A 23950-nucleotide genomic window follows, 5' to 3' on the forward strand; every position below is an offset into this window, starting at 1 on the left:
CCAGCTGCATTCAAGGACTTTCGGACCCACTTACACTCTACGAACAGATGCCTTGACGATTCATAATCCACTCCACACAATAAACACCCATTATGGACCTCTAACGATCTCGACTGCAAATTTGAAAAGGTGGGAATAAAGTCTTTGCATAACCTCCAAATAAAAGACTTCACTTTAGGTGGAACTTCGGCCGACCACATAGCCTTCCAGAATTTAGACTCCGAAGAATAACTGGACGAAGGGGCACCCATTGCACCACGAATCCAGTTCTCATAGACATGATAACCACTCTTGACAGAGTAATGGCCATTACTATTAAAACTCCATCGGCGAACATCCTTGGCCCCCACATCTCCCAAAGGAATTTGCATGATAGCATCGACATCTATGGGGTGGAATATTTCTACCAATTGAAAATTTAGTCATTGCTTTCCAATAATCTCATTTTTTCTACACTCACCTACGTCAACAACTAAGGTATCTTTCTTCTCTGTAGGCAATACCCTGCAACAATTTCTTCTTCGATTCTGTTAAAAAAAACACACACACACGGACATCAATTAAAAATCACAAAATGTGTAATCAAGTAAAAATATTCAGAAATTAACTTCATCATCAATCACCTTGTCCCAAAGAGATGGATTCGGCTTCTTATAAACCTCCACTCGAACTATTTCAGAACGATCTGCTGCTTTCTTTCCTCTACACCGCCGATTAACTACTCCATTCCTCACATACTCACTTGCAGTCTCATTTTTCTTTGAATTATACACTGCATTCGTCAACAGATAAATAAACGGTGCGCGACACGAATTACGAGGAACCTCGCGAGTATTGAAGGAGAGCTTGGTGTAATCGGCTTTTGGGTACCAGTTGCGGAATGTTCGTAAGGGTTTTTCGACTTCTCGAGGCAACGTTATGCCTCGAATTATTTGAACCGCGTAGCCCCATGAGACGGATATGGTCCAAGTTCGAGACTTGTCGTAGCAAATTGATTGTTGGAGTAAGGCGGCGGAGTCGAGCTTCATCGGGGCCTTGAGCCGTTTTAAGGCTTCGACCTTGTCCACGCCGGGGAATATTGGATCGATTATGTCTAGATGGTGAAGAGACACAAGAGGCGCTATTGGATGCGCTGCCAGTAGCCCGAATGCGTTGCCATACAAATCGAACTGATGACAAGAAAAAAAAGAAAAGAAAAATCATAAAGCATTCCAGACTGTAACAGACCCTTAATCCATTTAACCCAGCTACAATGTGTGTCAAAAAACAGGAATCGTCTGCAAGGTGGGTTTACGCATGCCTAACCTGGCTCAAAGGGCGTGGTTTGCTCTGGGTTTCGACCCAACTAAAACAAAAACAAAACATTGATGTGTACATAAAAGCAATAAATACTAACCTGGTGAAATCCAGGTTCTTTGGTGAGAGGAACGCCAAGCTCAGTCATACAAGCATGAACACGATCATCGGAGCCATACAAACTTGGGTACCTCCTAATACACTTATCTTGCATTCTAGCCAACGCTTCCGCTAACGGGTAACTTATAGCAAAACCAGCACCACCATAAGCCATGGCATACGAGAATTCCTTTATGTTCTGCAAGTGACTCTCCGATGAACTCCCTATATAATGAAACTCATTGTGATCATACTTATCCAAAACCCTCATCAAATTATCAACAATAAAATGTGTATCATCATCACACATCACAAACCACCTCACATCCTTCATCCCTAATCTGAATGTCTCTGACACTATCCTCGATATTCGTATCGCAGACCGATCACCTTTCGGGTGCTTGTACTTGAATTTCGAAGTGTCGCTTGAGATTTTCAATTGAGGCAGGAGTTTCTCCTCTTCTACACTAATTTCAACTGGCTCATCTAACCAAACTACACCCCGCATCTCGCCCGGTCTCCACCATAACTTGATGAACTCCTTTCTCCTATCCCAAATTTTTGCAGAGGCCGCAATACAAAACACTATCTGGTGAAGATCTGTCTTCTTGTATAAGGTTGATATTCCTTTTAGGGTTGGATTTGATGGAGGTGGCGGCGGCGGCAGTAGTGGCGGCGGTGGCAACAAGACTTCTACTTCATCATACTGGTGATGATCAAAGGTTCTCAGTCTCAGGGGAGTTTCTATAATACATGGTTTTGAATAATTCAAAATTCTGAGTGAGTAAAATAGGGAGAAAATAGTGACTAAAAATATGACACACACTATCAACTTCGAAAAGGCATGGTTTTTCATGATCTCTAAATCTTTTGGTTTAAGTTTCATGGTTGATATGGAGGGTTCAAAGTTTGGAATAAAAAGAAGATAATTCGTAGTGTTTTGAAGACTGTTAAATTATATTATATTGAAAAACTCGGTGTTGTTCTGTTATGAACAAACACAAAAATATATATAAGGGAACAAAGTTGCAGTGTCATTGATAAACACAACAAATACTCAGATAGACATAATGATAGAAGTTGGTTGAAAGTGAACTACTTAATTACCAAACTCTTCAACAAACAAACAAACACAGACTTTTAATTTACTAACTTAAGCATATATTTATCTATATAATATTATAATACAGATATCGTACGTGCCTATATATCGTACAATTAATCGATATAAATATATTAATATTTTGGAAATCTGAAAATTGCATTTGGTTAACTGAGCATCAACTACAAAACTAATCATAATATTTTTAACGAACTATAAAGCTACTCATACTATTTTTAATGGAGATGAAATACAGACAACTTTAGAAAATAAATAGATAAAAGAATTGCAATTTACCTCCATTGCAGTGCCTGAATTTCTTAAAATTACGTTTGTTCTCCTCTTTGGGCTGCTCGTTGCTTTAATAGAGCAAATTGATTTCTCTAACCTGGGAAAGAAGATCAATGTTAAACCTACACTTGTTCTCCATTTCTGCTTGTACTTCAAGCATCAGTTACACCAATTCCATAAGACAGGGGAATAGATAACTATACCAGGTGAAGCATACTTGCATCAATTCCATAAGATAACTAATCACATTTTGCAAACCACTATTCCCCAATGTATCTGAAGAAATTCCCACGGAAGAAACACCAGTGGACTTCCAGTCTTTCCCAGCGAATTGAATGTGCAAGCTTCAAGTCGACTATGGAGCATTTAATTCTGAAAAATGGAGATATGTATGAATAAGAGGACCAAATACTGTTGAATGTAATAAAAACTACAATATGCCTATATACCAAAAAAAGTAGCATGAACCTTACTAAAAGCTATCCATAATCAAATCCTATGAAACTGAAGGAAACCATAATCCTAGTAGTAACAAGGAAATTCTCCTGGTGTCTGCGACAAATAAAAATCACTTGTTTATTGAAGGGACACAACCACCGTGCAACTTAAGAAAGTGTATATAATTGCCCGACAGCATTTCCTCACAAAAGATTGAACTTGGCTTGGACGATTCAAGCCAAGTAAATTGTCAATGGAGTTTGCTGAGAAAATGACAAAAGAAAACAAATATGTAAGGAAAGCCTGGTTTATTCGACTTTTAAAAAGTTTATGAATTAAACTATGGGTAAAATTCTGATTGGCTTATGCCAATTCAACATGACTTTGTTTTCTCAAGATCTCTGCCCCATTTAAAATTTTTCAAAAAGAGGTAATAAATTGGTCAAATGATCACTTACAGAAATTCTGCCTGCAGTATCTTGCAATTTCATGCAAAAACTTTTGATATGGATGGGGGGTTAGGAAATTACAACTTTCACAATTAACTACTACACAACGGTTTATGATTAAGACACACATACTCATCTTAATGTCTATATTAATAATTAAAAAGTGCATAACATCTTCATATTCTTCTTCTAGAAAAGGGAATAACGTTTTCATGCTTATGTTGTACATAGTCCAACATCGGAAGTGTCAATACTCAAATATTAAATTGACAACCAGAATATAAAAATACTACTTGTAACCAGTCCTCGCATCTCCCAAAACACGTTTGCTTAAGATAAATAAAGTCTAGAAAAAGAAAAGGAATGGGTGAAATCTAATTATGCCACTGCTATCTGCAACCCAGTTAAGTACTGATGCAAGGTTTTTTCCAGACAGTTTGAGCAGCCAACCAGTAATTTGCAGCACTACTGGTTTCAAAAATTGACTTGCAAAATGCAACCAAAATGCCAGAGATTTTTTTTGTTATTTGCAGGGAGAATATTAACAATCAATAAAAACGTCCTATGGGATAATATCAAATAGGATGACCATACATTGCAGTATTGCACAGATGCACCAGGTCTACCCAAGACAGACTGTACTCAAAGTCTCAAACATGTTTCACGTTCCCTCAATTGAAAAAAATGAAGAATAGTTAAAGTTTTGTTGATAGATAATTAAAAGTTCCATGCAAATTATAACTATCATGTTGCAGGCAATAGGTCTGAGTGTGTCCTTTTTTGTATGTACTATGCATGATGGCAGTTACAAAATAGAGTTCCTGGGATATAGCAACTAATTAGGATCCATTCCGCAAAACGGAAAAACCTAAATCATAGGATCTTCTTCAAAACAGGCTTCCCCGTGAGATAGTCCTATTCTTGCAAAGATTCACCCTCACAAAGAATCAAACTGGTGGGCCTCAGAATGTTCTCAGTTAACTATAATCTAAATTAACTTGTCAGGGAAGCATTGAGAATTACACACAGTTAAAAAAAGAAAGCAAGGAGCAAACCCAAAACCAGAAGCCAGCCAACCCATCAAGTCAATATTTAGAACATATATGATCAGCACATATAAAACTGCAGACTAATTAAGACTTTTACTATTGGATCAGCCAATAAAGTCATCTCCTTAAGCCACTAAATTACACTGCCAATCATGAGTAGAGAATTAGAGAAAAGAACCATTGAAAAAGAATTGTTAAGGAACTCACCAGAGTCCAAAGATTTTCACCACCAACTATTACTACTTTTTATCAAGAAAATCAAATCTAATTGTGAAAAAAAACCATATAGATAGTGCATCAGAGTAAAATATGAAGTCATAAACATCATTCAAACTTTCAAAGTAATGTACAAAGGATGAAACAAGACAAAATAATGAAATTCTTGAACCTTAAATAATTCTCTTCGTACAATTTCTCTTGAAACAAAACAATATATGCCAACCAACCCATGAATTCAATACAAATAACCAAAAAGAAAAATGCATATCGATCTCTTTCCTTGTATGAATTCAAGAAATCAAACAATATCCATTCAGGTATGAATACTAAATATGTTCAAAAGAGACATATTTCCCTTATCTCCCCATGTACTGTGTCAATACCACCTTTCTTCCACTTCTTTTCAGCTTTATATATCAGTAACATAATTACTTATCAAAGAAATAACAAAATAAAACAGTTTTAACCGAAGCATATGAAAAGCTCATTGAAACGAAGAAACTTGGATGTAGATCCATATCGCATTACCAACTAGACTGCCAGACAACAAAATCTCAATCAATTCCAAAACACCAAAACAAGAAATGGAAACTAGTGTATCTAGGGGACAAAAACAAAATATCAGCTACACTGGCCAAGCCAATTAGGTCATTGCAACACCTTGAAATTGCAAAACATTTTAGCCAGACAATTACGCCAAAATGAAATAACAAGATGATTCTCTTTTCAGTGAAATTTCTAACATCCAGAATCTACTATACGAGGACAAGGTGAAATCAAATTTCATGCACTATCGCAAATCTTTCAATCTCTATCCTGAAAGAGAAATGTTTCTCAACTACATAATTTGTAAACCTGTTCAATTGCCAAATTCAATAACAAGCCACGCAGCAATACAATCATAACATAAACAGTGCACCCAAAAATCATCTGCTAATCAGGACTCCAACCACTTCACTTCAACCGACGAAAGACACGAATCTTGAACGAACAAAAGAAGCCCAAATCTCAAGCCACATTTGAAGAAATACTCAAAGAAAATGCATACCTGTCTAAAATGGCATGTTTAGAGCGTGATACAGAGAGTGAGAGGGAAAGGCCTGAGGTTGATTTTGTCTACAGAACGCCACAGGGCCCCGGCCAACCCGGGTAAGAGATTTACAGGTTGCTTTAACTTTTAGTAATCAACGGTCCAGATTTGTCCACATGATCCTACGGACAGAAAGCGGAAACCGCTTCCATTGTCCATCGAACCGAATTGCGTCGATCGCAGTATCTATCATTACCGTCCGATGGTACTAGTGAGCGGTGGAGACAAAACGTCCTCTGATTCTTCTTCGAAGAACTTGTAGACCAAGCAAAGAAAGCTCCACTTTGTTCATTCTCTCTCTAAACTAAAATCCATGAAGCCGAAAATCGAAAAAGCAAGTAAGCAATTCGTTCTCTGACCAATTTCATTTTCTGCTTGAAGTTCTTTCAAATCCTGTAAATTGATTGTTTTATGGTAGCGGTTCCAGATTTTAGTTTAGTCACCTCACGTTGAGGAGGTTTGTTAATGCTTGTCGCTGATTATTGGTCAGGACTAGCTAGATTGGGGATAGCAATTATTCATGTGATTATACTGTAATTTATGACCTAGTTTACTCTTCTGGACTTTCTAGTTACTGAGAATGGTTGTTGATTTGGGATTTTCATTATATTTTTTTGCAGGTTTGGTTCATTTCGCAAGCTCTATGCTTACATTCGCCTTCTTTAGTCGGTAGATAGCAATTTTTGAACTCTACTGGTAGATTCTGCTTATCGACTAAGTTGTTGGAATGGCTGGAGCTAGGCTAAAATCACTTTGCAACTCCATTAATCCCTCTTTAAGAACACAATCTTTTAGATTATACAATCCTAGTATAAATCCTCTCAAACATGCTGCTCATAATCATCTGATGCCTTCATATGCTTATTCAAACGGTAGTTTCATTGATAGCAAATGGAAACTCTTGGGGTGTACTGAAAATACTCTTAATAGATGTCGTGGTTCTGACTCTTCTGTTGATACCCGATGTTACAACAGCAAATCGATCTATCAACCTTATTCGAGATCATCAACTTTGTGGTTTAGAAGTGGTAGTCCATTTGTTTCGTTAATTCCCATGTCCAGCAGCCGGTCATATTCTTCATCTCCTTCTAGAAAAATTGAAAATCCCCAGAATTCTGAAGTATTTGCTTCTTCTGGGCCAAATGAAGTGGATATTAGTAACAGTAGTTTGGGTGGAGGTGATTGGGTTGATAAGGTTAAGGATGCTTGGCAGAGTGCTGTGGATGCTGTGACTTATACTGGACAAAAAGCTAAAGAAGTGTCTGATGAAGTGATACCTCATGCTCAGCAGTTATTGGATTCACATCCATATCTGAAAGATGTGGTTGTTCCAATTAGTTGTACTTTAACTGCTACTATATTGGCTTGGGTGGTAATGCCTAGGCTTTTGAGGAAATTCCACAAGTATGCTATGCAAAGTCCTGTTTCAATATTATCTGGAAACCCACCAGGAGAGCAAGTTCCATACGAGAAAAGTTTTTGGGGTGCTTTGGAGGACCCAGTGCGATATCTAGTCACGTTCTTGGCATTTTCAGAAATGTGGGTGATTCCATAATTAGGCTTTTGCCTTCCATATTTTCATTCGGATGGATGTTGTTGCTATTTTCATTCACTATTTTCTCTTTGACTTTGATTTGCAGTGCTATGATGGTTGCTCCCACCACCATAGCATCACATATTGCAGAAGCTTGGAAGGGTGCAATTATTTTATCGTTTATATGGTTTTTGCATCGATGGAAGACAAACGTTTTTGCACGTGTATTGGTTTCTCAGCGTTTATCTGGGATGGATAGGCAGAGGTTATTGACTGTTGACAAAGTTTCCTCTATTGGTCTTTTTGTAATTGGAATCATGGCTTTAGCTGAAGCTTGTGGTGTGGCTGTGCAATCTATTTTGACTGTGGGTGGTATAGGAGGTGAGGATAGGCCATAAACCCCATGCTTCTTATGGTTGTTCACTAATGAATGATATTGTGGTAAAAAAAAAAAAACCAAATAAAATGAATTTTCCATCTCGAATTTTTCTACGTAAGTTGATTGAATGGTAACCACCTCGTATGTCTTTTGATGTTAGAACCCTCCCTTATTCAGTCATTAAAAGATAGTCAGTCATATTTTGAATGAACTTAGAGAACGAAATATATAGATACTGATGGATACATGGGTGAAATATACCTCTGCATAACAGTTATATGATTATTCTTACTTGCATCAGCTTACTTCATTTGGTAAAAGCTAGTAATCATGTAAGCAATTTTATTCGCAATGTTGTTGCTTAATTTGGACTACCTCCTTTGATATTTAACTTAACAAATCTAGTACTAGTATGACATATTCACAATTATAATATTTAGATCTGACAATGCAGGAGTTGCTACTGCATTTGCTGCCAAAGATATCCTTGGGAATGTGCTAAGTGGGCTGTCTATGCAGTTTTCACAGCCCTTTTCCCTTGGTGATACTATAAAAGTAAGTTGAACAAGTCATTCTCTCAAGTGCACATTGTTCACTAATCTATCTGATCCTATTAATAGTTTTAAGATGGATGAAGCATTTTTGTACTCATAACTCATAAGTGATAGTTATAATTAATCTTAAATTATTCGTAGTTTCAATGAGATCGTCGTTCATTGATTTATATGCTTGCTTGTTAGTTTAGAAGAATATTTTGCATGACAGTTGCACTGTATTATATTTGTATTAATGACTTGATGGTGGCAGTCTTTAGTTATTCAAGATCCTTTTAGTTCGTAACCTTTTTGTCACATTAGCGCACCAAATTTTGTCAAACCCTTTATGAATGTAATGGATTTAGGCTGTTATCAAATTAATGACTTGATGGTGACATGCTGTTATCAAATTTTAATAAGAATGTTTAATTGGCAACCCTGGGATGAGAGAAAACTGTCTTGTCAAACTGCGCTACAACAATCATTTTAAGATATACTTGGTTATGTTACCTAGCCAGTTTAAGTTCCAGTGTTCCACTATTTGTCAATCCTTTTCTTTGAAACAGGAAAGCCAGTACTTTTTGCATGGTTCTTTATGAACACAAAGGAGGCAGGCCTGTGAAATTGACTAATTTTTTTAATATTATATTTTCATCTTTTTAGTATGTCTGCTTATTTCTCCAATATGAGTAAATAAAATATTCTCGTTTCAGGCTGGATCCATAGAAGGGCAGGTGGTGGAAATGGGATTTACAACCACTTTGTTACTGAATCCGGAGAAGTTTCCTGTCTTGGTTCCGAATTCTTTATTTTCTAGCCAGGTAGGTTGTTTCTCCCTCAGACAGTCTTGTATCATGTTCACTCTTGTGTCTCCTCTTGTGCACGATCATTACAGCATAAGTGAAAATGGCTACTTGTCTACCCTAAGACCATCAGTATGCTAGTTTATCAATCTATTTAATTTCTGAATTTCCAACTGTTTGGTCAGTCAACTCTGTTTCTTGGTACTCAATTATCTTTGACCTTAGTGCTTACCTTAAAGAGTCAGCACCAGAAAAACTATTGTTTGTGCTTGATAAACAAGTAAAAAAAAACACTTTCAACAGTCATTGGAAAACAGTAATCTGCATTATGATTGGAAAATTCTAAATGTTTGGTCTATACTTGTCAAATAGATGACTTTCTCTGTGATGTATCAATCTTAACATGTGATTGGTGCTCTCTGGAAGATGGGATCAAGAATGATGATTGCAAATGATTAGTTGATTTCATGACTTGCTGTGGAGAAGGACTATTTCTTGTTTGTCCAAATTATGTGGAGTATACATTTTTGTTTCATTTTGCTTGTACATTTAAAAATTGAGGTCGAATAAGTGCATACCGCGATCCTTGTGAATCCTCTAGTAAGGTGCCAGGTAATAACATGCTCGGTGCCCCAATTGCCCTGTGACCTCCTAGCAAGGAACCTCCACATTGGGGCAGCCTAGGCATGTTCCTGAAGGTGAGGCAACAGGCTTTGAAATGCATGCCTGGTATTTTTTTCGTTGGGTTTTGGGGGCACTTCGGGGTTCTCTTTGGTCTTGAATGGGTAATGTGAAGGATGGAGCATAAACTTATAGACACCACAGCAACTAGGCCTGTCTAATCTCTTCAAAATTCAATCTGGGTTGGGCTCAGAAGTTGCAATTTAGAGCTGGCTTATTGACAACGCATTAAAGCAAGCTCTACTACTTCAGCATTGACTTATATATGTTGGAAAATGTGTACTTTACCTTAATTTATTTTACATGTTAATTTTTTTCTTACATATGCATTGCATTTTAACAACACTAGTTCCATTAATACAAAACTATGTTTCTTAGATCCATTGAATCCATCGCTATCATTTCTGTATTTGAATTGCTCATGAGCATCATTTGAAATGCAAATAATTCAAGATTAGGGCTAAATTTTCCTCTCAATTTATGGTTTATCTTAATGTGAATCTCTTCTTTACAAGCAGTGTTGTCCCTTACACATGCTTGCAAATTTATATCCAATACTCTCTGACAAGCAGTTTCATGCATTGCACATGCTCGCAAAATTATGCCCAATGGATAAGGCTTATATGACATGCATGCCATATTATGTTGAAAACTTAAAATAGAGTGTTTCATTCTTATCCTTAGTTGCTCATCATGTTGGCACAAACAAATTTTAATGCATGCGATGGATAATTTACAGGTGATTGTGAACAAATCACGTGCCCAATGGCGTGCTGTTGTCAACAAAATTCCTTTGCATATTAATGATTTGGACAAGATTCCTCAGATATCAGGCGACGTTAAGAGCATGCTAAGGTCCAATTCAAAAGTTTTTACAGATAAAGAAGCCCCTTACTGTTTCCTGTCTCGTGTAGAAAGCTCTTTTGCTGAACTGACTCTTGGATATAATCTCATACATATGGTAAGTTCCTCTCTCACTTCAATGAGCTATGCTTCTTTCAGACTTACCATGCTATACGTGATTTCACTTTAGTTTTTCATTTTACTGATAGTTGTTTATTACAGAGGAAAGATGAATTATATGCTGCGGAACAAGACATAATTCTGCAGTCTGTTCGGATTATCAAGGAGCATGGTGCTAGATTAGGCAGCAGTTGGCAAGATACAAGTATTCAGTGATATGACGAAGAATGAAGTACATCAAAGCAAGATGCTGCTAGACTAACACTACAGCTCATCTGTAGTGGAATATCATACAGCTACAAAAATCCGTCCAAGAGTTTTGAGAAAATGCGGTGATGTTGAATTAACTTGTTGGTTAAGTGGCGACTTTTGGTTCATTTTGATGGAAATTGAAAGGTGTTTACATGATGTAATTTCATACACTTTTCAGGTTGCATTTGATTTTTGTTTCGATTAAAAAATTATATCGTTGTGTTGTGTTTATAAGACGATTAAAATACAAATTTATTTATTTTTTAATTTTAAAAAATATTTTAAACCCCAAATAAGATGTATATATTGCATGTGTGGAATGTAATTTCAGTTCTCTAACTAAAAAGATTGATCCCCAACTAGTAGTGTAGATGAGCTACTCAATTAAACGGAACGATATATTATTTCGATTCTTAAGATTCTTAAGAACCCGAATACCCGCTCTTCATAATTTGTAAGTAGCGACAATTATGATTGGGCCCTTGAACTTTACATGGTTCAGGTCCATTCTTAATAAAGACAAGCCAAGTCCAAGACTTTCGTCGTGGATAATGGAAGAGAAATTTTATTCACACATCTCTAAAATATTAACTTTACACAATTTTTAAAAGATTATAAGTTTACATCAAAAATTTATAAGTTTACACACAAATTTTAATGAATAGACCAAAATAGCCTTTATTTGTAAAATATTAGGAAGAATATTGTTAAGTTTACACACATTATAATCATAACCCACAACGGCCCCTTCCCTTCCCTTACCGATTTCACCATTACCAGACAGCAATTCCCACTGTTTAAGTGTCAATTTGCAATTCTGACCAAGAAGACGCCCAATATCAAAGTCAAATAGTCGTAGATTGAAGAGAGGAAAGACCATTGATTTATAAATCTCTCTAATATGTAAATTACTATTGAAAATCTCTCAAATCGAACAAGATCGATAAAGTAATTATTACATAGCATTAATGGGTGTGTATAATTGTAATCCATGTGCTGATTTTATGTTAAAAACTGTTAAAACGAAAAATCAACAAACCAGGTTCGATTTTTCTCTCCAAAAATCGATAGGGTTGTGTTGTTTTTCTTCCAAAAAAATGAAAGTCTGTTGTGTTTTTTCTGCCAAATAAACGGTGGGTGTTCCTGGATCGTACAGAAAACTAAAAAAACCCTAAAAAATTGATATTTTCCCCATAACCATTCTTTTCATTCCCGACAATGTTGTTTTCGAGATGTTGTAGCTGATATTTATTCGTATAATCCTTCTGTAGCTTGTCATCTCCAATCTTCTATGATTTTTCAATGAAATCGATCTTCTTTTGTAAAATTTCTTGGCGTGTAAACTTTATTTTTTTTTGGGAGAATTGTGGTGTAGACTTAGTACTTTCTAATTTTGTGTGTAAATATAAATTTTTTTTTATTTTTAGTTTAATGGTTAATATGTTATTCTAAACAAGGATATTTATGTAAAATTAAAAAATTTTAAAAATAGTGTAAAGTTAGTATATTAGTGGTGTACAAATAAAATTTCTTTTCTCATAATAAAATCAGTAGTGATACTCATACATAGGATTAGTGTCCATAAGTGTACATAATGACATGGCAAGTTATATAAGCGAGTGACAAGGCAAATCTAAAATTCAAAAATCAAACCCTAAAATCACTCTTATCTCTCCTCATATTTCACTTTTCTCTCTCATTTGTCTCTCCCTCTCCTTTCTCTCACGCGATTCTCTCTTCCTCTCTCTTTCTCTCAAACCTACGACCTAATCTAGACCGCCATCGACGGAGATACTACTCCGGTGACTTTTATTTATTACAGACGACGTCGACTTCTAGTGTATTTGGTAGATCCGGCACAAATCAAGCTTTGTTTGGTCTGCTAATCATAACGCTTGGATTCGATCTCAAAAACTAACAGAAGCACAACGAAGCAAGGTAAATCAATGACTTTTGTTGCCATTTTCAATGGATTTTGTTTGGTCTGGTATTCATATTGCTTGGGTTCGATCTTCAATGGATTTTGTTTGGTCCGGTATTCATATTGCACTGTCATAACGAAAAGTGTAATTATTTTATTTCATGGTTTGTTTGAAAAATATAGTTAACTACAGTGTCAATATGCATAATGTATTTGGGATTAGTAGGTCCTGATGTTGTTTTTGTTTCATTGTTTGGTTAGAAAAGTGATATAAATACACTTGCATAATGCATAATGCATAATTGGGGAATTTAGCTTGTGTTGTCTCATTCTATGATTTAGTAGTTTATTTTGTTTCATGATTTGTTTGGAAAATATAGTTAACTACAGTGTCAATATGCATAATGTATTTGGGATTAGTAGGTTCTCTTGTTTTTTTTGTTTCATTGTTTGGTTAGAAAAATGATATAAATACACTTATAGAATGTATACTGGTAGAATTGGAGAATTTAGCTTGTGATGTCTCATTCTATGATTTAGTAGTTTATTTTGCTTCATGGTTGGTTTGGAAAATATAGTTAACTACACTGCCACTCTACGTAATGTATATGGGATTAGTAGGTCCTTTTTTTTTTGTTTCATTGTTTGGTTAGAAAATTTATATAAATACACTTGCAGAATACATACTAGCATAATTGGGAGATAGCTTTTGATGTCTCATTCTATGATTTAGTAGTTTATTTTGTTTCATGGTTGATTTGAAAAATATAGTTAACTACACTGACAGTGTGTATAATGTATTTGTGTTTAGTAGGTCCTTTTGTCTTTTTTGTTTAAATGTTTGAAATGAAAAGATATATAAATGCGCTGACGCGGCTTAATATGCATGTACGTAATTGATTGGATATTCAACAAAGTGAGCATAAAGAAGAAGCTGACCAAAACAGATATCTGCCAATAGAGGGCGAAATACATTCATAACTTTATGAATGATGATGGATATTCATGGGATGTGTACCACAACAAGAAAGTCGAAATGATGAACAAGGCATATATCTAGTTATGTAATGGGGAAGGGAATACATGTTTTTTATGCCAATTGATCCATGTAAACAGTAGTTAATTTTTTTTATTTTCGGATACTTAAAAGGCAAGTAAGCCTTATTACTTAGTTGGTATTAAAGGTTCAGCACTTATCAAGTGCATATGCAATTAGTATGTCCATGGATTTTTTTCCCATATCGATTGATGAATTTATTGATGAACATCTCACATGAATGTACATAACTATTAATAGTAAAAAAAAACACGTCAAGTTCATAAAATGTAATGAACATCTGGGCTAAATACACTGGTATTTCGTAATACATCAACATCTGGGAAACAAATACACTGTCAAAAGCATAATGTATTAATTTACTGCCATGATAACAATCAGACTTGACAGAAAATGGGTATACCCATTGATAAAGTTTCATAATGAAAGACATACCAACTAAAATTTACGCCAATAAATAGATAAAACATAATCAACCACATCTTAAAAACTCAACTCCCTAGATCTCTATTCGTTCCAGACCCTCCAGCTACGTTGCTTGTGCTAGCACCATAATTCCTCTTGAAACCTTCTTCTTGATCACACTGCGTGGACGTTCTTTCCCTCTTTTGACTATTGGATCATTCGATATTGAAGAACCCACTGTCAAAAAAGCAATCGGTATTTGTCTTGGTTTTGTTGCCATGTTATTTATGCACCCTTCAATCCACTTGATGACGTTTGAATAATGGTATTCATTTTCCCTGCCAAATCTGTCAACCGAGCAAATGTCTTACACATATGATCATACCGGACTTGCTCATTTGTGGTTGTCCAATCATCAAAGTTTATCTTCACTCGGGAATGACATCTTCTAACATCTTTCCTCCACCGTGGGAAGATGCAATGTGCCAGAAGTAAATTTTTCAGCCCAAAACATCATCTAACATCTTTCGCTCCGACCAATTGTTGACATTCCAATCCAAAAGTATTTTTTGATAAAGATAGGAACCCACTTTGCTTTCTCCAAGTACAGATTCTCCAGCCAAGACTTACTATCCATATTATGCAGATAAAGAAGCAGACTCCAAGTATCTAAGACAAAACGAAGAATTGTCTGTTATATAAATACATTTTAATTAATTAATTACACTATGCTGATATGTAGTGTATTTATGCACTGTCATACATAAACTCATAACTAACAAATGCTAAATAAAATATTGACAATGAGCGTAAATAACAAAGAAAATCATTTTCAATATTGAAACAGACATTTGTTAGATAAATACATAAATTCCTGATAAAATGTAATAACTCATGTAATAGCACCTACAAAATATAATGACTTTGTTATTATTACGCTATCATATACTATAGTATAATACATTGGTATTTCATAATGCATTAATATCTGAGAAACAAATACATTGTCAAAAACATAATGTATTAAGTCACTACCATGATAACAATCGAACTTGATAAAAAATGGGTATACCCATTGATCAAGTTGGTAAAATATAATGAACAACTGGGCTAAATACATTGATAATTCGTAATGCACTAACAATTGAGAAACAAATACACTGTCAAAAACATAATGTAATAAATCACTGTCATGATAACAAGGGATCCACTCTTAATAAGGACATCTCTTTCTTATTGCCCCAAGTATCCTTGCCCTTTATGAAACAACACATAAAAAAAATGAAATGACCAAACAGAAGCAAAGGAGACATAGCAAGTTATCTCTACAATTCATCTCAACTTCTCCTTGTCGCAAACAAGTATTTGCAATATGAATAAAAAGCATAGTTCCCTAGCCTACAAGAGGTCCAAAAGGAGAAACAGGGGACAAGGGCGGAAATCGATTCAATAACCTCTACTGGCGCACCGAAGTACAAATTTGAATCCTGGCCTTCCATAGTTATTATCAGGAGGGTCGATCTAGATGTGCAATGTTGGATCGATGAAGTAGGAAGAAGCAACAATGGACCCTGCCAAGAGAAACTCGTTTACCACGAAAACAGAGAGAGTATTTCAGTAGGTATCATTGGATCGATCTAGATGTGCAACGTTGGATCGATGAAGTAAGAAGACGCAACAACGGCCCCTGCCAAGAGAAACTCGTCTATCGTCAAAACATTTTCTTAATAAAATATGTGGATTATTCAACAGCCCAGCTACCATATAAAAAAAATTGAATATGTGGATTAGCCAGCTACGACTACGATATAAAAAATCTTGATGTGCGGGATTAGCCAGTTACTATATAAAAACTCGATCTTCATAATTTGCAAATAAGGACAACTATGATAGGGCCCATCGTCCAAGAAATCGAACCTCAACACTTCAAAAGGAAAAGACCTGTCAATGTCATTCAAAGACTTATCCCATGCAACTCAAAAAACATGAGCAATTTCATTACTTCAAATACACGACATGACTCGACTGAGCAATTTCATTACTTCAAATACGGCAAAACATTTAGTCTCTCTCAATTAAACCGATGATTTCATTTTTATCTTTAAATTTTTTTTTCTCTTAAAATAGTCTCAGAACTATTTAAAGGTGTCCCGCTCGTCCATCAAATAAATATGGAATCAGAAAAATCACATATGACATTCCAATTGACATAATTTTTACACCTATCATCCTATTTGGCTTAAATTTTATACATATCATCTCACAAAATCCTCAAAATACCTAACCCTTCAAAATCCCCTATCTATTTTGTTGTATAGTTTAAGCACTAAAAGTGTTTAGATGTTAATAGTTTAGAGATAATATCGTTCTCGTTTGTCAAAGTTTGCATACTACGATTACTCTGATATGTCAAATAGATGTCACGTTGGATTTTTCCTTCCAACTAATCTCTTATTTGAGGGACGAAGTAGATATCTTTCTATAGTTGAAAGACAAAGTTAAGAGAAAAAAAAGTTTAAGAATGAAAGTGAAACTAGGGGTATAGTTGAGATATGAAATGTTATATTTTGCCCTTCAAATACAGGGCATGACTTGACTTGTGATATGATATGGGTATTTAAGAAGAATTGGTGCAAGACATAGATGAGCATCCATTGAAACCTAGGCCCACGAAGATGACAAAAGTGCACCAAGTGGAAGCTAATCAGCCAGGAAAATAGCAGACTTGATGGAGATTGATAGTAGCGTGATTTGAGCAACAATCATGGGAGTGACTTGGGTAATTCACCATGATGGCAACAACATATTTAGTGGAGTAATTAGTACGAACAACTTAATTAGTGGAGTAATTAGTTGACTAATTACTCCACTAATTACTTCGAAAATACGGGGCATGACTTTAGAGAGCAATTTCATTACTTCAAATTCACGGCATGGCTTGACTTGATTTGACTTGACTTGGAGTCAAGGAAGACTTTGAAATTGTAAAGATAGCGACTGTTTCTCAAGTTGTACGCTTATAAACGGCTGGCTTGTATCTCTCTTTTATTCATCATCTCATCATATCCAATGGCTTCTTCAGTATTATTGTATCACTTACGATTTATGGCCTTGCTTTTCTTGCTATTAATCTTGGTTTTTCCCAGGCACATGACACCACTCCTATGTCACAATGAAGACAGCTTGGCATTGCTGCAATTCAAGCAAAGCTTTGTCATCGACAAGTCAGCTTCGTCTGATGTCTCTGCTTATCCAAAGACGATATCGTGGAATCAACAAGGAGAGAATCTAGATTGCTGCTTGTGGGATGGTGTGGTGTGTGATCAGCACACCGGCCGCGTCATTAGCCTTGACCTCAGTAGCAGTTGCCTCTATGGTTCTATCAATTCCAGTAGCAGCCTTTTCCATCTACGCTACCTTCAAAGCCTCAACCTCGCTGACAATCATTTCAACTCCTCCCAAATCCCTTCCGGGTTTGGCAGTTTTCAAAGGTTAGCTTATCTCAATCTCTCCTCCTCCAGATTCTATGGTAAGATTCCATCAGAAATAGCAGGGTTGAGTAGATTGAGATCTCTTGATTTAATAGGAGATTTGGATGAATCAAATGAAAGAATGCTGGAACTCACAAGTCCTGACCTGGCATGGTTAGTCCAAAATTTAACTCACATTGAGAAACTGCATCTTGACAATGTAGACTTATCTACTGCAATCCCTGAGAAAGTTGCAAATTTGTCTTCATTATCATCTCTTAGTCTCCATTATTGTGGCTTGCTTGGCATATTTCCAATGGGAATTTTTGAACTACCTAACCTGCAATTTCTCAATGTGGGGATGAATGAAGAACTTGTTGGTCATCTGCCTGAATTTCATTGGAGCTCTCCTCTCAAGTCTTTATTGCTTCAATACACAAAATTCTCAGGTGGACTGCCTCCTTCAATAGGAAACCTTCATTCCTTGACTAAATTGAATATTGCTGAATGCAAGTTTTGGGGCCAAATCCCATCTTCCTTCGGTAATCTTAGCAATATCGATGTCCTTGTACTCATTCTGAATAACTTCTTTGGCCAAATCCCTTCTTCATTCGCAAACCTTACACAACTTACCACTTTCTCAATTTCAGGCAATGATAATTTTAGTTGTGGGTCCTTGTCCTGGCTTGAAAAGCAAACCGAAATCACCAAGTTGGGCCTTCCGAATTGCAATATTAGTGGTGGTGAAATCCCTCACTTTCTCAAAAACTTCACTCGACTCAATGTTTTACAACTCACTTCTAACCGTTTAAGAGGTCAAATTCCACATTGGCTAACAAACCTCACTCGATTAGCCACCCTAAACCTTGGTTCCAATGAATTCCACGGCCCTTTTCCTCTTCAAATTTCAGAACTTGTGAAGCTTGAAGCTATTTATTTGAGCGGAAATCACTTGAGGGGCATTGTTGATCTAAACCCATTTTTCAACCTCCAACACATGACAACCTTTGATATATCAGAGAATGATTTTACATTGCTGCATGTGACCAATTCAAACGCTACTCTTCGAAAGTGGCATGTGCTAGGACTCAGCTCGTGCAACTTGAGGGAGTTCCCTGACTTCCTTAGGTACCAAGATAAACTGGAGTACTTGAATCTCATGGGAAATAAAATCCACGGCCAGATTCCGAGCTGGTTATGGAACATCAGTAGAGAAACTTTGAAAGTCATAGAACTTGGTTTCAATTTTTTGACCAGCTTTCAGCAACCTGAATTGATCTCGTGCCTTGGTAATATAAATATCCTAGTGCTAGAGAGTAACAAGATCCAAGGTCCTGTCCCCAGACCACCACCTTCCATTATCATGTATATCTTGTCAAACAACAGTTTGAGTGGAGAGATTTCTTCAACCTTCTGCCATCTACCTAAGCTATATATGCTTGATTTGTCATTCAACAACTTGAGTGGCATGTTTCCTCAATGTTTGTTCAACGAGATGAACAATCTGAGCATTTTAAATCTTGAACATAACTTTTTCCGTGGAACCATTCCAGAAACATTAACGAATGGAAGTATGTTGAGGATGATCAATTTAGGTCATAATGCTTTGCAAGGAACATTACCGAGGTCATTGGCTAATCATACAATGTTAGAGGTTCTACATGTTGGTGACAATCAGATTAGCGACACATTCCCTTTTTGGTTGGGAGCTCTGCATAATTTGCAGGTCCTCATCTTGAGATCCAACAAACTTTTTGGCGCAGTTGGAAGTCCTGCAACAGGTTTCGAGTTCTCTACATTGCGGATCATTGACATCTCCCACAATGGTTTCACCGGCATTCTACCATCTAAGTACTTTCAAAAGTGGAATGGCATGAGAAATTTTGATGTGGATCACTTTTCGTATATGGCACAAAATACGACTTTGTCGAGTTTTGGTTTCTGGCTCCATCCAATTTACAATTATCAATTAACTTTGGTTAACAAAGGTGTCAGCATGGATTATAAGAAGCTCCCACGAGTCTTTGCAGCTATTGATGTTTCAAGCAACAAATTTGAAGGGGAGATCCCTGAATCCATTGCAACTTTGAAGAATCTCCTTTTACTTAACCTTTCCAACAACCATCTCTCAGGTCATATCCCATCGGCTATAGAAAACCTCACAGTACTTGAATCATTGGATTTTTCGAGCAACATGCTTTCCGGAAAGATTCCACATGAGCTTGCGCATCTAACATTCCTTTCATTCTTGAATGTCTCTTGTAATCAGCTCATTGGTCCTATACCACAAGGGAAACAGTTTGCTACATTTGATAACAATTCATACAAGGACAACTTGGGATTGTGTGGCTTCCCATTGTCGAAGTTGTGCGGAAATGCAGGGGAATTACCTCCATCGCATCCGACTGACGAAGATGACCAAGGCTCGGGTGGTTCTTCAGCATATATTTTGTGGATGATAGTTGCGATTGGATATGCAAGTGGAGTGGTTGTTGGAGTTGTCGCTGGACTCAGATTCACCGCATGGAAACATGAATGGTTTGTGGAAACCTTTGGTAGGAGGCAACCAAAAAGGAGAAGGCTGAAAACAAGAAGGGGACAGAGAGAGTGAATTTCCTGAGTCATTTCCAGATTATGTGTGCATGGTTCAAGTATCTTCTTATGTTGGTTCCATTTCTGTGTGTGTGTGTTTTTTTTTTTTTTAATGTTTCTCTATCCCTCTATAGTATACCATCTCTCTACTGTTTTTATTAGGTTTGGCTTTAACAAAAATAAGCTGCTGTTTCTTAAAAAGTTTGCCTGGGTAGTCTTTCAAATCTCTATAAATGGAGTAAACCAAATGACCTCTTATATATCAGATTCTGGCAGTCTCACGTCAGACAATATATGAGAAAAAGATGATAAACAAACACATAACTAGTCGAAGCATACATATTTGCTTTCAAGATACAGAAAAGAACGTGTTGGGTCTCACTGTCAAGTTAAATGCAACCTGCAGCATCAGCTCAAAGCCAGCACCAACTCACCAACTACATATTGCGCATTTACGGTGACTCACTTCAGAACAACAGAAAGCAGAGCCATGTTAACACTAGTAAAAACCTTCACCTAAATCTCAAAAAAGGGAATAAATCAAATTACCTCTGCTAATGATTCTCCCATGCTCTGCTACAAGTTTCAATTTATCAATATCAAAACATGTGAAAGTCCGTCTTTCTCACAAAAAATTTGCAAGTCAATCCTGTTACAATGACATAAGTTTGACATATTGTTTCTTAGGGAATCTGATGATTTTATATAGCATTGTTGTATGGTGGAGTCATAGAACACAGTAATAATCCTCAGGCATCCAGATTGAATTTAACAGATTCCCTCCAGATGAGTTCCTTGATATTTTCCTCGGTTAATGATGGCTGCTCAAAATCAAAGCTGAAAGGCCTTGGGCAAACAGGCTCCTCATTGATATCATGAAGTGGAGCCAAGTATGGATGGCACAGTGCCTCATCAACTGCAAACAACAGGGAAAGTTAGAAACAACTTGTTACCCAATGAAATAGAACAGTATTTGTGACTCATCGTACCTATAACGCGCCTGTTAGGATCAAATACAAGCATCTTCTGCAGCAAATCAATAGCACCAGGGGACATCCTTGGAAATCTAGAGTCAAATTTTTGCCTTGGGTATTGAGGAAGCTGTCTAACGTATCTTCGGGCATTATTACTTCGTACAAAACCAAGGCTAGAGTCATCAGGTGAACCTATGAGCTTTGCAAAGAAAGGAAAAGATGCACAAGCTATCATACTCCACAATCACCTCAGTTTTGAGGAGAAAATAAGTAGTTTCATATTTGAACAAGCCACCTGTAAATTGCACCTTCCACAGTCATGAACCAGAATGTTGGTGGCACTAGTAGCAGAGCAATGAAAAACTCATATAAGATATGCGTACTTATTGTATCTTTCCTGGACTATATATTGACATATAGAAGCGCTAACGTTAGATGCACCCAATGGATGGATGATATTATATTAGGCTATATAGCTCATCACCTTGACATAGAACTACAAAGGACAGAAAACACCATAACCATCACTTCCTTGGCACATAAAATATAAAATGAGTAAACAAAAAAAGGAGTGCAATGGAGTCGGATTTAATTCCCGAACTTCTTGTCCCCATTCCTTAGTACTTATAACATATAATGAAAACAAAAAAGGCATCCTTAACGAGCATCTCACATCATTAAAACTAATTCACAAATCCCGCCAATGATCCCATATATCCAGAGTTATTCCTGTGGTCCTATCCTCCTACTGCTATTCGACAAGATGAATATAGTCATTTTGCATTTTCAAGGTAAAGGGAAGGCATGTGAAGAAAATTTAGAAAACCTCTTTGACTCCTCTAGTGAAGGACACTACAAAGGCGGCCAATGCCCTAAAGTAACGAATACACTAGTAACAGTCATTTGACTGTCGAATGAGTGGAAGAATTGAAGGATTCCATCACAAGAACAAATCATTTGACTGTTGAGTTAGTGAAAGAATTGAAGGATTCCATCACAAGCAATGAGGGGATGTTCTTAATGTGGGCCACAAAAGTAAAGATACCACACAGTTTATAATACTAACTGAGATCAAGATGCGTACCTCTGTGATAAGTCTCAGCTGATGAACATAATCTTTCCCAGGAAATAAGGGTTCTCTTGTCATGATTTCGCGGAGTAGGCAACCCACTGACCATATATCAATTGCAGCAGCGTACTCCGAACAATTTAGTAGCAATTCTGGAGCTCGGTACCAGCGTGTAACAACATATTCCGTCATGAATTATGGATCTTACAATTTACAAAATCCTGTAAAAGAAAAACCGGGAAGAACAAAAGAGATGCAAAGTAAATATGTCAGTACAGATAACTGTACTGACATGGTAAACATAAAAATGGGCATACAGATACAGATAACTGCATTGACATTGACATGATAAACATAAATCCTACCACACAACTATGCTAAGAGTAAAAATGATGCTAACCCGACAATGGTCGTCAGTCAATTGTTGATTAGAATGTATTATTTGATGAAGATCAGTGTCCATTAATTCATAGACAATGTAGACATCATTAAAATTCTTCCTTTGTGGAGGTCGAATAGTGTCTTTGATAGCTATAACCTGTGGACAATGAAATGAGCATTAAAATAACAAAATTCCAAGAAAAATAGGGAAATAACACTCATTAGAGTACCATCCAACTGAAAATATATTATCCATAATCAGTCTAATGTCTTTCTATATGTTATGGTCTTCCTTTCTGTACAACTTCAGTGGATGTGCGGTCTTCTGTTGATATTCTTTTTTTGTCCATTCATCTTCTTTCGTGGTTCTCCACACATGCTGGAAGGTTTATTATCTCTGTTATGGGTCTTGTGCTGAAAAACTAGAAAGTGATGTGTTACTGAATTTGGACTACCTCCTTCGATATTTAACTTAACAAATCTAGTACTAGTATAACATATTCACAATTATAATATTTAGATCTGACAATGCAGGAGTTGCTACTGCATTTGCTGCCAAAGATATCCTTGGGAATGTGCTAAGTGGGTTGTCTAATGCAGTTTTCACAGCCCTTTTCCCTTGGTGATACTATAAAAGTAAGTTGAACTAGTCATTTTCTGTCAAGTGCACATCGTTCACTAATCTATCTGATCCTATTAATAGTTTTAAGATGGATGAAGCATTTTTGTGCTCATAACTCATAATTAAGTGATAGTTATAATTAATCTTAAATTATTCGTAGTTTCAATGTGATCGTGGTTCATTGATTTATATGCTTGCTTGTTAGTTTAGAAGAAAATTTCGCATGACAGTTGCACTGTATTATATTTGTATTAGTGACTTGATGGTGGCAGTCTTTA

General features: G+C 36.3%; 2 protein-coding genes and 1 pseudogene across 7 annotated transcripts in view; 1 reads left to right on the forward strand and 2 right to left on the reverse strand.

Moving 5' to 3' along the window:
* Nucleotides 1–404: 404 nt before the first annotated feature.
* On the reverse strand, nucleotides 405–6131 carry LOC119982213. 4 transcript variants are annotated; one of them, XM_038825464.1, is made up of 6 exons: nucleotides 5992–6131; nucleotides 2992–3160; nucleotides 2795–2885; nucleotides 1397–2101; nucleotides 624–1169; nucleotides 405–527 (listed from the first exon to the last, which is right to left on the reverse strand). In XM_038825464.1, the coding sequence occupies exons 2-6, from the start codon at nucleotides 3018–3020 to the stop codon at nucleotides 423–425; spliced, it is 1476 nt and encodes a 491-aa protein (XP_038681392.1). In that variant the 5' UTR covers nucleotides 3021–3160; nucleotides 5992–6131; the 3' UTR covers nucleotides 405–422. The 4 variants fall into 4 exon arrangements, with proteins under 4 accessions (XP_038681392.1, XP_038681395.1, XP_038681393.1 ...); XM_038825467.1 differs by having other exon boundaries at nucleotides 3006–3160; nucleotides 5992–6130; XM_038825465.1 differs by lacking the exon at nucleotides 5992–6131 and adding an exon at nucleotides 5799–5947.
* An 84-nt stretch (nucleotides 6132–6215) lies between these two features.
* The window catches only part of LOC119982212 (mechanosensitive ion channel protein 1, mitochondrial), a 33192-nt gene continuing 15457 nt past the window's right edge, over nucleotides 6216–23950 (forward strand). For 2 of the 3 annotated variants that reach the window (XM_038825463.1, XM_038825462.1), the window contains exons 1-7: nucleotides 6216–6371; nucleotides 6654–7572; nucleotides 7674–7948; nucleotides 8401–8501; nucleotides 9196–9303; nucleotides 10706–10927; nucleotides 11032–11064. In XM_038825463.1, the coding sequence (XP_038681391.1) occupies nucleotides 6761–7572; nucleotides 7674–7948; nucleotides 8401–8501; nucleotides 9196–9303; nucleotides 10706–10927; nucleotides 11032–11064 (1551 nt within the window). In that variant the 5' untranslated portion in view covers nucleotides 6216–6371; nucleotides 6654–6760. Of the gene's footprint in view, nucleotides 6372–6653; nucleotides 7573–7673; nucleotides 7949–8400; nucleotides 8502–9195; nucleotides 9304–10705; nucleotides 10928–11031; nucleotides 11394–23950 lie in introns of those variants that run through there. The other variant, XM_038825461.1, reaches the window with a different exon arrangement.
* LOC119982293 lies at nucleotides 21369–23400 on the reverse strand (annotated as a pseudogene).

This window comes from Tripterygium wilfordii, chromosome 17, assembly GCF_013401445.1.
Source record: "Tripterygium wilfordii isolate XIE 37 chromosome 17, ASM1340144v1, whole genome shotgun sequence".
Classification (NCBI taxonomy): domain Eukaryota; kingdom Viridiplantae; phylum Streptophyta; class Magnoliopsida; order Celastrales; family Celastraceae; genus Tripterygium; species Tripterygium wilfordii.